The 11,802-nt window shown below is 41.7% G+C and overlaps 1 protein-coding gene across 1 annotated transcript; it reads left to right on the forward strand.

Moving 5' to 3' along the window:
- Positions 1-7,338: 7,338 nt before the first annotated feature.
- slc7a6os (solute carrier family 7 member 6 opposite strand) lies at positions 7,339-11,756 on the forward strand. The gene is made up of 5 exons (XM_041036413.1): positions 7,339-7,579; positions 8,434-8,763; positions 9,569-9,772; positions 10,452-10,584; positions 10,778-11,756. The coding sequence occupies exons 1-5, from the start codon at positions 7,391-7,393 to the stop codon at positions 10,906-10,908; spliced, it is 987 nt and encodes a 328-aa protein (XP_040892347.1). The 5' UTR covers positions 7,339-7,390; the 3' UTR covers positions 10,909-11,756.
- The last annotated feature ends 46 nt before the right edge of the window (positions 11,757-11,802 follow it).

Here is an 11,802-nt window from a genome sequence, read left to right on the forward strand (position 1 = left end):
CTGGGTTGAAGTAGGCGCAGTGAGTTTGTTTTTTCTTGGCGTCGGCACATAGGGAGGCCTCCCGGCAGGGGAATCTTTCCCACCCCTGTAAAGCGCTACGTACGGTCAATCGCGGACAAGATTCACTGCAGTATCAAGCGACGTGGGGTTATTTGGGTCAGGTTTAAGTGTAGGTGGGTTCATCCTTTTTTGCGTGGTGGACAGGGTAAGGGAAGAAAGCCTGGCAGAGAGACGACTCAGATAGCTCAGATGACTGTAAAAATGCACCCAGTTTGGGTATATTTGCTTCATTTTCCATCTGGTGGTGATGATGAGCGCAGTGACCACTGTGAAAACCTAATAGATGTGTCAAGTTTACCAGGTTGAACAATAATAATTAATTTGCTCCTACTGAGCTATGTGCCATTGACATACTTGAAATGAAACATTGTCATGGGCTGAATTGAAGAGAAGGTCTTAAGGAAACAGGCTTTGTCTTGAAGTAGAACTGCTAATCTCTATAAACAATGTGAACAGAGTGACAGCCATCTCAGAAGGCAAACCTGAAAAGATGTTTACAGATGGTAAAGAAACCTTTCACTATGTTTTAAAAAACCACGTCAAAGACACTAGAGGGGAAGACACAGTTAAGGCCTCGTTCCAGTGTTTGAAGGAACAGAGTGAGGAAGACATGTTGACGTTTGGACAGACCATAAATTCTGCTTAAATGATTGTGTAGCTGCTGTAGTTCGATTATGTGTGAACTGAGGCCTTACTCTGTGGCTGAACCTCCAGTGATGGTGTTACTCTCTTCATCCATGCTGTTTACTTTTGCATTGTGTGTTGCACACGTTTCTCCCAAATTGTCAGTTCTCTGTCTTTTAGCAGAGAACTAAAATACATAGTTCTGTTTTCATAGTTATCCTTTTTCTTAAATTTTTTTGTTATTGTGAATTTAACTTTGTCACTTGGATGAAGAAAACCTTTTACTCTGTAGTGCTTGATCATTTGTTTTGTCTTTTTTTTTTATTTCTTACTTTCCTTTTGGACTTTTCTGTCTCTGACCCCAAGACATGGAGCTGTCAACTTGTTGATATTAGTCTGCAAAAGGTTTTAAGTGCAGTAGAAGATAATAGCGTCTTCTCAGACTGTCTCCATGCACGTCAGGACATTGGACTTGCTAATTACTGCTGAGCCTCTGTGGAAGGGTTTGCAAAGATCACAAGACCACGGCAGAACGTGCTGAGGAGGAGTTCCACAGGCAATATAGAACTGGAATGTGATGAAGTTTTGAGTTAATGGACTGATGGATAGATGAGTTCAGAGACTCCCAGCAGACTTTCCACCCTGCAGGAATGGATGCACTGGACTGTTCCACCACAGTCTGTGAAACCAGCAGACACCAGAGTCAGAGGAAGTGAGAGAGCGTCAACCAAAGGTGAGATCTGAGGTCATGTTAAAGGTTTGGTTTAGTCTGTTTACTTTTTACTTATTGTTAATATTGTTTTTTTTCTGTTTTAGTCATATGTTCAACCTTAAGGGGGGCTGGAAGGGGAATGTTGTGGCCTGATCTGATCCACCAAGCCCTGGACACCGCCTAGATCTGTGGACCTCATCTCTAACGGACTGTTGTGGACCTCATCTCTAAAGGACTGTTGCAGCCCTCATCGCGCAAGTCTGCAAGCTGCTCTTCAAACTACAGGACACGAGCAGGACGTGAATCTGCTGCATCTAGGAGGTGGATGGACTGATTTTCTGCATAATGAAGCTCAAGTGCTGATTGAAGTTTTACAAACTCTTCATTTCATTTCAACCTTTATTTATCCCCTGGAGGGAAATTCTGTAGTTACAATCAAACTCCCAATGGAAAATTAAGAAAATGCAACTCTTCTGCATAGTATGCAGAAGAGTTGACAGACCGAAGTAAGATAAAAAAAACAACAACTTTTTTTTGATAAATTTAAATTATAAATAATAAATAGAATAAAAAAAACTACAATACCCACCCCTTAGAATATACATACACCTCAATATCAGAAAAAAAATAAACACATTTTCATATTTATATGTATATCATAGGTCTACTAATTTATAGCAGTGATTACTGTTGAGGTAAAAAGGTAGAGTGTGAGCAAGGAGACTGAAGAGTGGTTTAAATGGAATTATTGATAGACTATTGCTGTTCTGAGCTGATGAATTGGTTGTAAATGTATTTCTGATTTTGGCTTTCTCAAGCAGTTATTCAGCCCATGGATGATGTTTTATCACTGCATTTAAACTCTGTATTGGCATCTGAGATACATTTGTGATCACATTTTTTGATATTGACTAAAATCATTGTTAGGTCAGTAAGTTGCTAAGTTTTCCATCAGTAAATGGTGGAGGTACATGGGCAGGTCTGATGTAGATCGATTGGGGATCCTCCAAAGTAAGAGTTGTTTTTTTTAATAGTATTCAGCCTGTGTCCTGTGTATAGTTGCAGTACTGTCCATCATCACCAGCCAAATTTTAATCTAAGCTTTATTGAACAGGGAGGGTGAGTTTGACTTTGAAGTCAAACACTGGCTCGTCTTGCTCTGCCAAGTTTCATTCCAAGGGGAGACTGGAGTAGGAAATTTCTGGGTTGAAGTAGGTGCAGTAAGGAAAAGTTTTGCGATTATTACTTGTTTTTTTTTTTTGTTTTTTTTTTTGGCGTCGGCACATAGGGAGGCCTCCCGGCAGGGGAATCGTTCCCACCCTTGTAAAGCGCTACGTACGGTCAATTGCGGACAAGATTCACTGCAGTATCAAGCGACGTGGGGTTATTTGGGTCAGGTTTAAGTGTTAAGGGTTCGTACCTTTTTTTGTTATTGCATGGTGGACAGGGTAAGTGAAGGAAGCCTGGCAGAGAGATGACTCAGATAGCTCAGACCACTGTAAAGATGCACCCAGTCTGGGTATATTTGCTTCATTTTCCATCTCATGGTGATGATGAGTGCAGTGACCACTGTGAAAACCCAATAGATGTGTCAAGTTTACCAGGTTGAACAATAATGACTAATTTGCTCCTACTGGGCTATGTGCTATTGACATACTTGAAATAATACATTGTCATGGGCTGAATTGAAGAGAAGGTCTTAAGGAAACAGGCTTTGTCTTGAAGTAGAACTGCTAATCTCTATAAACAATGTGAACAGAGTGACAACCATGTCAGAAGGCAAACCTGAAAAGATGTTTACAGATGGTAGAGAAACCTTTCACTATGTTTTAAAAACCATGTCAAAGACACTAGAGGGGAAGACACAGTTAAGGCCTCACTCCAGTGTTTGAAGGAACAGAATGAGGAAGACATGTTGAAGTTTGGACAGACCATAAATTCTGCTTAAACTATTGTGTAGCTGCTGTAGTTCCATTATGAGTGAACTGAGGCCTTATTCTGTGGCTGAACTTCCAGTGATGGTGTTACTCTCTTTATCCATGTCATTTACTTTTTCATTGTGTGTTGCACACATTGCTCCCTTGTTGTCAGCTGATGCTGTCAGTTTTCTGTCCTTTAGCACATTTTTTAATATACTTATCATGTTATTTATTTTAGTTTAACTTTATATATTTATGTGAATTTTTTTTTTTTTTTTTTACACTTTACATTTGGACTTTTCTGTCTCTGAGCCCAAGACATGGAGCTGTCAACCTTTTGATATGATTCGTCTGTAAAAGGTATAAAGTGCAGTAGGAGACAATAGTGTCTTCTCACAGTTCCACAGGCAATACACAACTGGAATGTGATGAAGTTTTTACTTAATGGACTGATGATGAGTTCGGAGACTCCCAGCAGACTTTCCACCCTGCAGGGATGGATGCACTGGACTGTTCCACAACAGTCTGTGAAAGCAGCAGACACCAGAGTCAGGGGAAATTAGTCAGAGGAAGTGAGAGAGCGTCATCCAAAGGTGAGATCTGAGGTCATGTTGAAGGTTTACTCTAGTCCAGGAGTGGGCAAACTTTTTGGCTCAGGGGCCACATTGACTTTTAAAATTTGACAGACGGGCTGGGCCAGCACCAGATGCATTCATATCAAACTTAAACACAGAAGAGGCATTACAGTGTTAATGCTTACATTCACTTTTAGTGGGAACAGTGTTGTTGATCACCCTTTTTTGCCAGTGCATCAAAGTCTGGTGTTAGTTTTGTTGTGGCAATTCTCAGAACAGATCTGAGGTGTTCATCACTCAACTGGGATCTGTGGGGTGCTTTGTTAGTGTTCATCACACTAAAAGTCTGTTCACACATACGTAGAGCCAAACAACACCAGCATCCTCCGTGCCATCTTCTGGATGTTTGGAAATTTGGCTGCGCTTAATGAAGCATAAAACTCATCCAGTTTAAGAAAGCTGAACTTCTCCTTTAAGACGGTGTCACACTGATCAATCAGTTCCAACTGCAACTCCTGTGGCGCCGTTTCAGGGTCTTGTGTGAAGGGACATGATACCAGCTGAAGTGACTTGTCAATTTTTCCAAAATCGGAGAACCGACGGCAGAATTATCCATGCAGGTCGTCCAGTGATTTCCCGTATTTTTTCACACGTCGAGGGGCCTCTTTCAGCTGAGCCAGTGTGGGGAAATGAGCAAATGACTTGTTTGACATTTGCGTTGAGAATAGGGCTAGCTTGGTTTTGAAGGCTCTGACGTTTGTGTACATTTCATGCACAAACTGGTCTTTCCCTTGTAGCTTCACGTTCAGCTCGTTCATGTGTGTCAGTATGTCCACAGCAAAAGCTAAATCACAAAGCCAATCGGTGTCACTCAGCTCAGGAAAATCCTCAGCTTTCTCAAGTAGCTCCAAAAATGAGGTAATCTCCTCTTTGAGCTCCCACACTCGTTGACAAACTTTCCCCAAACTTAACCAGCGGACATTGGAGTGGTAAAGCAAGTCCTGGTGATCAGCGTCAGTTTCTTCAAGAAACTTAATAAACTGACGATGTTGAAGACCCCTCGCTCGAATAAAGTTAACGAGTTTCACAACTGGCTTCACTACGTGGTCAAGCTGCAATACGGATTTACACAGTGCTTCCTGGTGAATTATGCAGTGTAAGAAAATTACCTCTTGCTCGGGGTTGTCCTCTTTCACTCGCTCCTGCATTCTTTTGAGCAACCCGACGTTTTTTCCTGTCAGATTTGGCGATCCATCTGTGGTAATGTTGGCGAGCGTACTCTAAGGTAGCTTGTGCCTCTTGATGACCCCCGACACGCTGTTATACAAGTCCTCTCCCCACGTTTTCCCCTTTAGGGATTCCATGGCCAAAAACTCCTCCGTTATCTCAAAATTGTCATTAATCCCTCTGATGAAAATTAAAAGCTGAGCGGTGTCTTTTATGTCATTACTTTCGTCCAGTGCCAAGGAATATAATGTAAATGACTCCGCTTTTTTGTTTAGCTTGCTAGCTAAGTCTTCATCAATTAGCTCAACACGGCGAGTCACTGTCCTGCGTGATAAGCTAATTTTTTCAAATTTGTTCTTGCTCTCAGGACACAAGATGCCTGCTGTTTCTACCATACACTCTTTGAGAAACTCCCCTTCGGAAAAAGGCTTGCTAGTCTTTGCTAATTTGAATGTCAGCAAATAACTTGCCTTCGTGCTTGATTCTTGGATGGCAGTTTGTCGGATAAAAGTGTTTTGCTGAGCCTGCAAACTAGCTGCCAACCTCTGAGCGTTAGCCGTCCGTCCTTGCGTCGACTGGTTGTTAGCATAATTAGCATGCTTGGTGGAAAAGTGACGGCTGATGTTGTACTCCTTTAAAACTGCAACCGTGTCTTGGCAAATAAGACATACCGCCTTTGACCGGACTTCGGTGAAAAAGTATTTAGTTGTCCATTCCTTTTTAAACACTCGACACTCACTGTCGACTTTTCTTTTCTTTGGCCCACTCATTGTTGCAGATCGCTTCACAGCAGTAGGAGAGAAATAGAGAGTAGCCCGGGCTCCGCAAAATCAAGTCAATGTATCTCTGCGCCTACTGTGCCATCTGGTGGAACACCAGGCATTACAGGACAAGGTCAAATGCATGCAGTCATAATTATGATTTGATTTGGGCAATTCTCTACCAATCTTCGGCGGGCCGGATTAAAAAGACCAACGGGCCGGATGTGGCCCGCGGGCTGTAGTTTGCCCACCTCTGCTCTAGTCTGTTTGCTTTTTACTTATGCACAGACTGTGACTATTTATCTCTGTTGTTGGAACAGATGTTTTACAAACTCTTCATTTCTGATGCCTCAAGAGGAGACAGTCTCAGGTGAAACAGCTGAATCTGTGATTTTGGCTTTCTCAAGCAGTTATTCAGCCCATGGATGATGTTTTATCAATGTATTTAAAATCTGTATTTGCATCTGTGATACATTTGTGATCACATTTTTTGATATTGAGTAAAATAATTGTTAGGTCAGTAAGTTGCTAAGTTTTCCATCATTAAATGGTGGAGGTACACGTTCAGGTCTGATGTAGGTGTTATTGTGCTCTCTCTTGATTGTTAGCTGATGCTCTGTGTCATTTCCAGTCTCTGGTCAGTCTGTGTTGAACTGCGATAATTATGTTCTTGACTATAACTGAATGTGATGTAATTAGAGACCCAAAGTAATTTGTTCATATTTTTTTAGTTTTATTTAATTGACACACACTACTATTGGCATTCTTTCACCCTTTATCCTCCCTAACTCCTCTCAAGATCTCCTACTCATTTTTATCCATCTTTTGCTTCTGCTTTACAGTAATAGTACAGACTGCATCACTCTCGCGGCTTCCCACAGGGGAATTGTCTAGTTATAATTATTGTTGTTGTTATTCCATATATATGCGCTCTTTCCCTTTAATTTAAAAGTAGGCTCCCAGTGTGCTCCACAAAAGTCTGCTTGGTTAGACATCATTATCTATGTTGGCAGCTGGTCTCTGAAATCATAGTGCTCTATTTAAGAGCTTTATCTCCTCTGTGGGCTGGACTTCCTTTAAGGCAGCCTATTAAGACTGAATATGACGAAAAATGTAAAAATCTTTTCTGTCAAATCTATTTCAAATTTCCGTTTATTCTGACTTCATTCAAAGACATAATAATTATTGGATCTCATAAATAGTAATTTGCATGAAAAATTACTTTAGAATTTCAATTGTTCGGCAACAGTTTAATTGAATATGATTAAATATGTTAAAAAAAAAAAAAAACCCACAAAACAAGAACAACAAAACGACAAATAAATTGAGGAACGGAAATACTCGGAAGTTATTCAGGGACACACTTTATCAATCTACTGTATTTGTAAACATTTCCAACCAGTCGGACTGCGCCGTGTTGTGACGTTTATGGTAACCGGAAATAAAAGAGGAGTGAGCGCTTTCGCGATTTCCATCTGTCTATCTGCGAGACAACCCAGACAGAGGAACAACATGGATCCAAACACAACGATTTTGCGAGTCAAGCGAAAAAGGGGGACCGACCCCGCAGATGCTTTGCTGTTGGCGTGCAAACGTATCCGGCCGGAAACGAACCAGAGCTCAGGCGAAACGGTACCTGAGCCCAATGAAGCCGAGGTGGAAAACTCTGTGTTCAAACTCGTGGCGACCGTAGCGACACAGGTGAGAGGCCCTCTGGAGCACGCAGCGGTGTTGGCTTATCAAGCTCTGCTGGCTAACGTCAACGCTGCTGCTTGTGGGAAGATTAGACATAGCTTAGCTTTAGGTTAATAAGCCTTAGCGTGTCGGTATAAACGTACTGTTTTATTAAAATCCACAGGCTCGTAGCAAACTCAATTTGACAAAGTACAGTGATGGTTATCGTTGGAAAACAACGCGCCCGCTATGCTAGTTGTTGTTAGCATAGCATCCAGGCTAGTCAATGCTGTTAGCCAACATTAGCTATATATTAGCTCCAAGGCGTATTAGCCTGTGCTATCGTTAGCTCATTTTGTTGATGTTGAACGTAGTTGTGACAGGTTTTTAGGCCTCGAAAATAATCTGACTTCATCCGGAATCCATTTCGGACTCCATCCGTGGTGCCTCAAAACTTGCATTATATTACTACAAATTACATTATTAAATCCAGTGCCAAACATTTGGAACATTTAGGTGACATCCATCCCGCTAGCTAATTAGCTTAGGTGAGCATGTTCTGGCACATACTTTAATTAAAAAGGTCTCGATCTTTGTTGGTTTAATGTTATTACAAACGACGTTGTGCCTTTATGCATGTAGTAATAAGTTAATCTGTTCATTGTGTGGCTGTTCACTGTGGCATTTTTAGAAACCAAGTATTTTCAGTGATGCAGCGAAAAGAGGGTTTGGAAACAAAGTACGGTAGTGAGATGTTTTGAAGGACTCCCTCGGCGCATACTTGATTTTCTTCCAACTTCTAGGTGTCGGGAATTACAGTTAAATGCCTTCTCGTTTTCACGTGACAGCTCTATAGATTCTCATTGTCATCTCATCCCCAGGATGCTCCCGTTCAGACGCAGGTCCGGCAGGCTTTGGCTCGGCCTCGCATGGCCCACGCACTGCGCCCCTCTGCTGCCAGCTCTCAACGGATAATTGGGGACCTACGGAGCACAAAGTGGAGCACCCGGAGGGAGGAACGCTACAGGATACTTTCCAGCCACCGTACAGGGCTGTCAGATCCAGCTGAGCAGCAAACCCCCCAAATAGATGCTGCTGAGAACGTAGGGGAAAGTGGGAAAGAGCAGGACAAATCCTGGGGCCTTGGTGAAATCCAGGTGGTTGATCTGATACATGAAGATGTGGAGGAGCAGGACAAATTGTCTGGCAAGGTGAGTTGAGTGTTATTGTTGCTGACTAGAGATGGGTGTTATTTGGGTTTTGTTGGAGTATGGTATCAGTTACTCACTCAGGGATTATTTATGAAAATACAGCATTTTTTTTTTTCCAAAAACCATATTAACGTTTAATGAGTAAGAAGGAGGAGCCCAAAGCAGAGGTCCTGGTATCCAACTGCTTAAAATGCACACTATATAATGTAATGTCATTGGTTTGATTTTGGAGAACCTTGGTTGCATGTGATAATCCCTCTCCTCTCTTTCCCTTCATTTTCTGGTTCAGCTTTCAGTTGTTTAATTAAATACAGATGTTTAAAAGAACATTTAATATAATAGAAACTACATACATTAAGTTGTGGCTGAACTGATGCTGCGTTGCTTTCCACATACACCCAGTGTGTAGCAGACCAGGGCCTGTGACAGAGAGAATTTAACAGTCTAAAGTGCTGTTATACAAGTTAACACCTGCTGAGCAAGTTGAACATAAATTTGTAGAAATGTGATTACTACGTAGTTAATGTCCACCGCCAGCTGCTGGTCCTCAAAAAGTATAATAAGGAACAGATATCAGAGTATTGTGTTGGTACTTATATCTAACCATGGGACATAGTCCTGCACAGTCACAGTATCTTTGGCCTCAGAACTGTTTACCAACAGTCCTACCAGGGAAGTGGATGGGCTGTACTGATCACATCACAGATGTAAATGTCATATGAGACATTAAGACATTAGTCAACATTTCTATTATGGATGGCCTCAATAATGATTTAATTTATTCTCTCTCTCTGTTTTTCTAAAGACGTTAACAGACCCAGAAGTGATCCTGTGTAACAACACAAAGATGCTGCGGGAGTCTCTGAGCATATCTGGAGAGAGACTGGGGGAAGAGCACCGGGAGCAGGATTATGACTACGTCTATGATCTTTACTACCAGGAAACGGTCACACCAGGCTGGATCCAGGACATCCTGTCTGTCAGGGCCTACCCCGATGAGGGAGAACTGGTGTGTGTGGATGGATGGACAGACAGATGAATGAGTGCTGAAATCTGAGTGAGTGAATGAAGACATGGGTGAAATAGAGCATAGACATGGGGGAAAAGGAAAGGGATCTGAGTTCACAACCGCTGTGTGCTAACTGCTTGTGAAATTTGTATTGAGATTAATCAGCGGGGGTCAGCTGACATGCAGCCGGACCTGACTTTATTACAGGCTTACCTGCCTACCTCCTGTCTGGCTTCTCTTTGGATTATTGACTTGAAGCAGTGGCCCTGAATCTAACCAATCACTGCCACATAAACGTGTTCCTCCATATGTTGCTGTTCTCACGTGATAGGTGAGGCCTCTATATGGAACAATAAGATTAATGATAGTAACAGGGTACATTTTTATTATATGTACCTCAGCACTGAAAACTGGGGGTTACATTTCTTGTAGTCTTATTATCTCAGCCAGAGAACTTGACAAAACAGTTTATCTTGCATAATCTAAAATTCTTGGCTGGTGACAAAGAAATTTAGACCATGGAATCAAATAATTGTCCGAGTGTTAATTCAGTTTTTTTGTCTTAAATATAAAATAATACTGGCTTATTTTTTCTACCAACAGTTTCTTTCAAGTATAAAACCAATAATGAATCGATGAATCAAGGCTTTCACATAAGGGGGCTGTCATTTTATCCCAGGTGCCGGACCTTGTGGTTCATGAAGAGGAGGTGTATGAAGATGAGGATGATGAAAACGAGGAAGGCAACTGGAGGAACGACTACCCTGATGAGGAAAGTGACGAAGACGGTGACAGAGAGGAGCGCTATGGTGGTATGAAGTATCCCAGCCTCATACGCAACCTGAATTATTAAATGAAGGCACATTACTGATGTGTGCGCCTAGAGAGACAACACTGACTGTTTCTAATGATTAATTTCATACTGACTGCATTTCCAAATGCTAGTCAGTTAACCAAGTCCTCCCCGTCATCCGTTGGCTGATTTCGGCAACATGTCTCATGCAGGTTACTGGGAGGAGGAGCACTCATACAGCCGGAGGAGCTGGGAGCGCTACCGGACGGAAGTGCTGCACGAGCTGGGCTGCCGTGATGAGGAGGATGAGGATGAGGATGGAGACAAATACAGTTCCGATTGATCCACCCCTTAACCCACGCTTGTGCCCTTTCCACGGATGACACCATACTCCATAGACCTCTGTGTAGGTGAGAGTGGAGGAGAACACCTGCTAGAACGGCACATAACATGGATACACACCTGAAAAATGTTTAAGAAATACCATCTTAAAGTGTGGCAATTTCTGTGTAGCACTCATCAGATTTTAGTTTAAAGTTCCTAATTTTAAGTGAAACTGACCAACAAACACCCTGTTACATTAACACCGTTATGAAAGGTTCAATTCCATGTGCCAAAGTATTACAGTGTCACTGAGCCACACAGCTTATAGACAGCTAAAATGCAAATTGCTGACATACCGTATCAGTAGACACCTTTTGTTTTAGAGTGAGAGCATCTTTCTCTTTACTACACAGATCTTTAAGGGGTAGGTGTTATTACAGGAAGGATCCAGTGTCTTTTTTTTTTTTTTTTTTTTTTAAATTGTGGTGGAGTGAATTTGTGTGTGGGTGTTGTTCACAGTGGATGCGTGTTTGAAATATTGCACATTAGTGTGATATGCCTCGTATGCTTTGTGCTGTTAACAGTTCTGTTAGTGAGACGTCTTGGGCCGTGTGTGGTTGCAATTTAGGGTGTTTGCATTTTGTGCATGGTAGTGCGTGTATGTTTGTATGTATAATTGTGTGTGTTTAGATTTTTGCATAATGTGAAAGCGTGGTGCATCACTTTTGTTGTGGGTTTGCGAGTTTGGTTCAGAAATTCCCCCCTTGAAGTTCAGATTGTTTCTCTTGGATGCTTGTTGAGTTAAAACTTTTGTAAATATGTAGATGTGTATAAAAAGAAAGCTTTCAAAATAAACATAAAACATGTCAGTGTCAATTTTTGACATGATAAACACGCAACAAACACACAAACT

The sequence above is a fragment of the Toxotes jaculatrix genome, chromosome 1, assembly GCF_017976425.1.
Source record: "Toxotes jaculatrix isolate fToxJac2 chromosome 1, fToxJac2.pri, whole genome shotgun sequence".
NCBI lineage: Eukaryota > Metazoa > Chordata > Actinopteri > Toxotidae > Toxotes > Toxotes jaculatrix.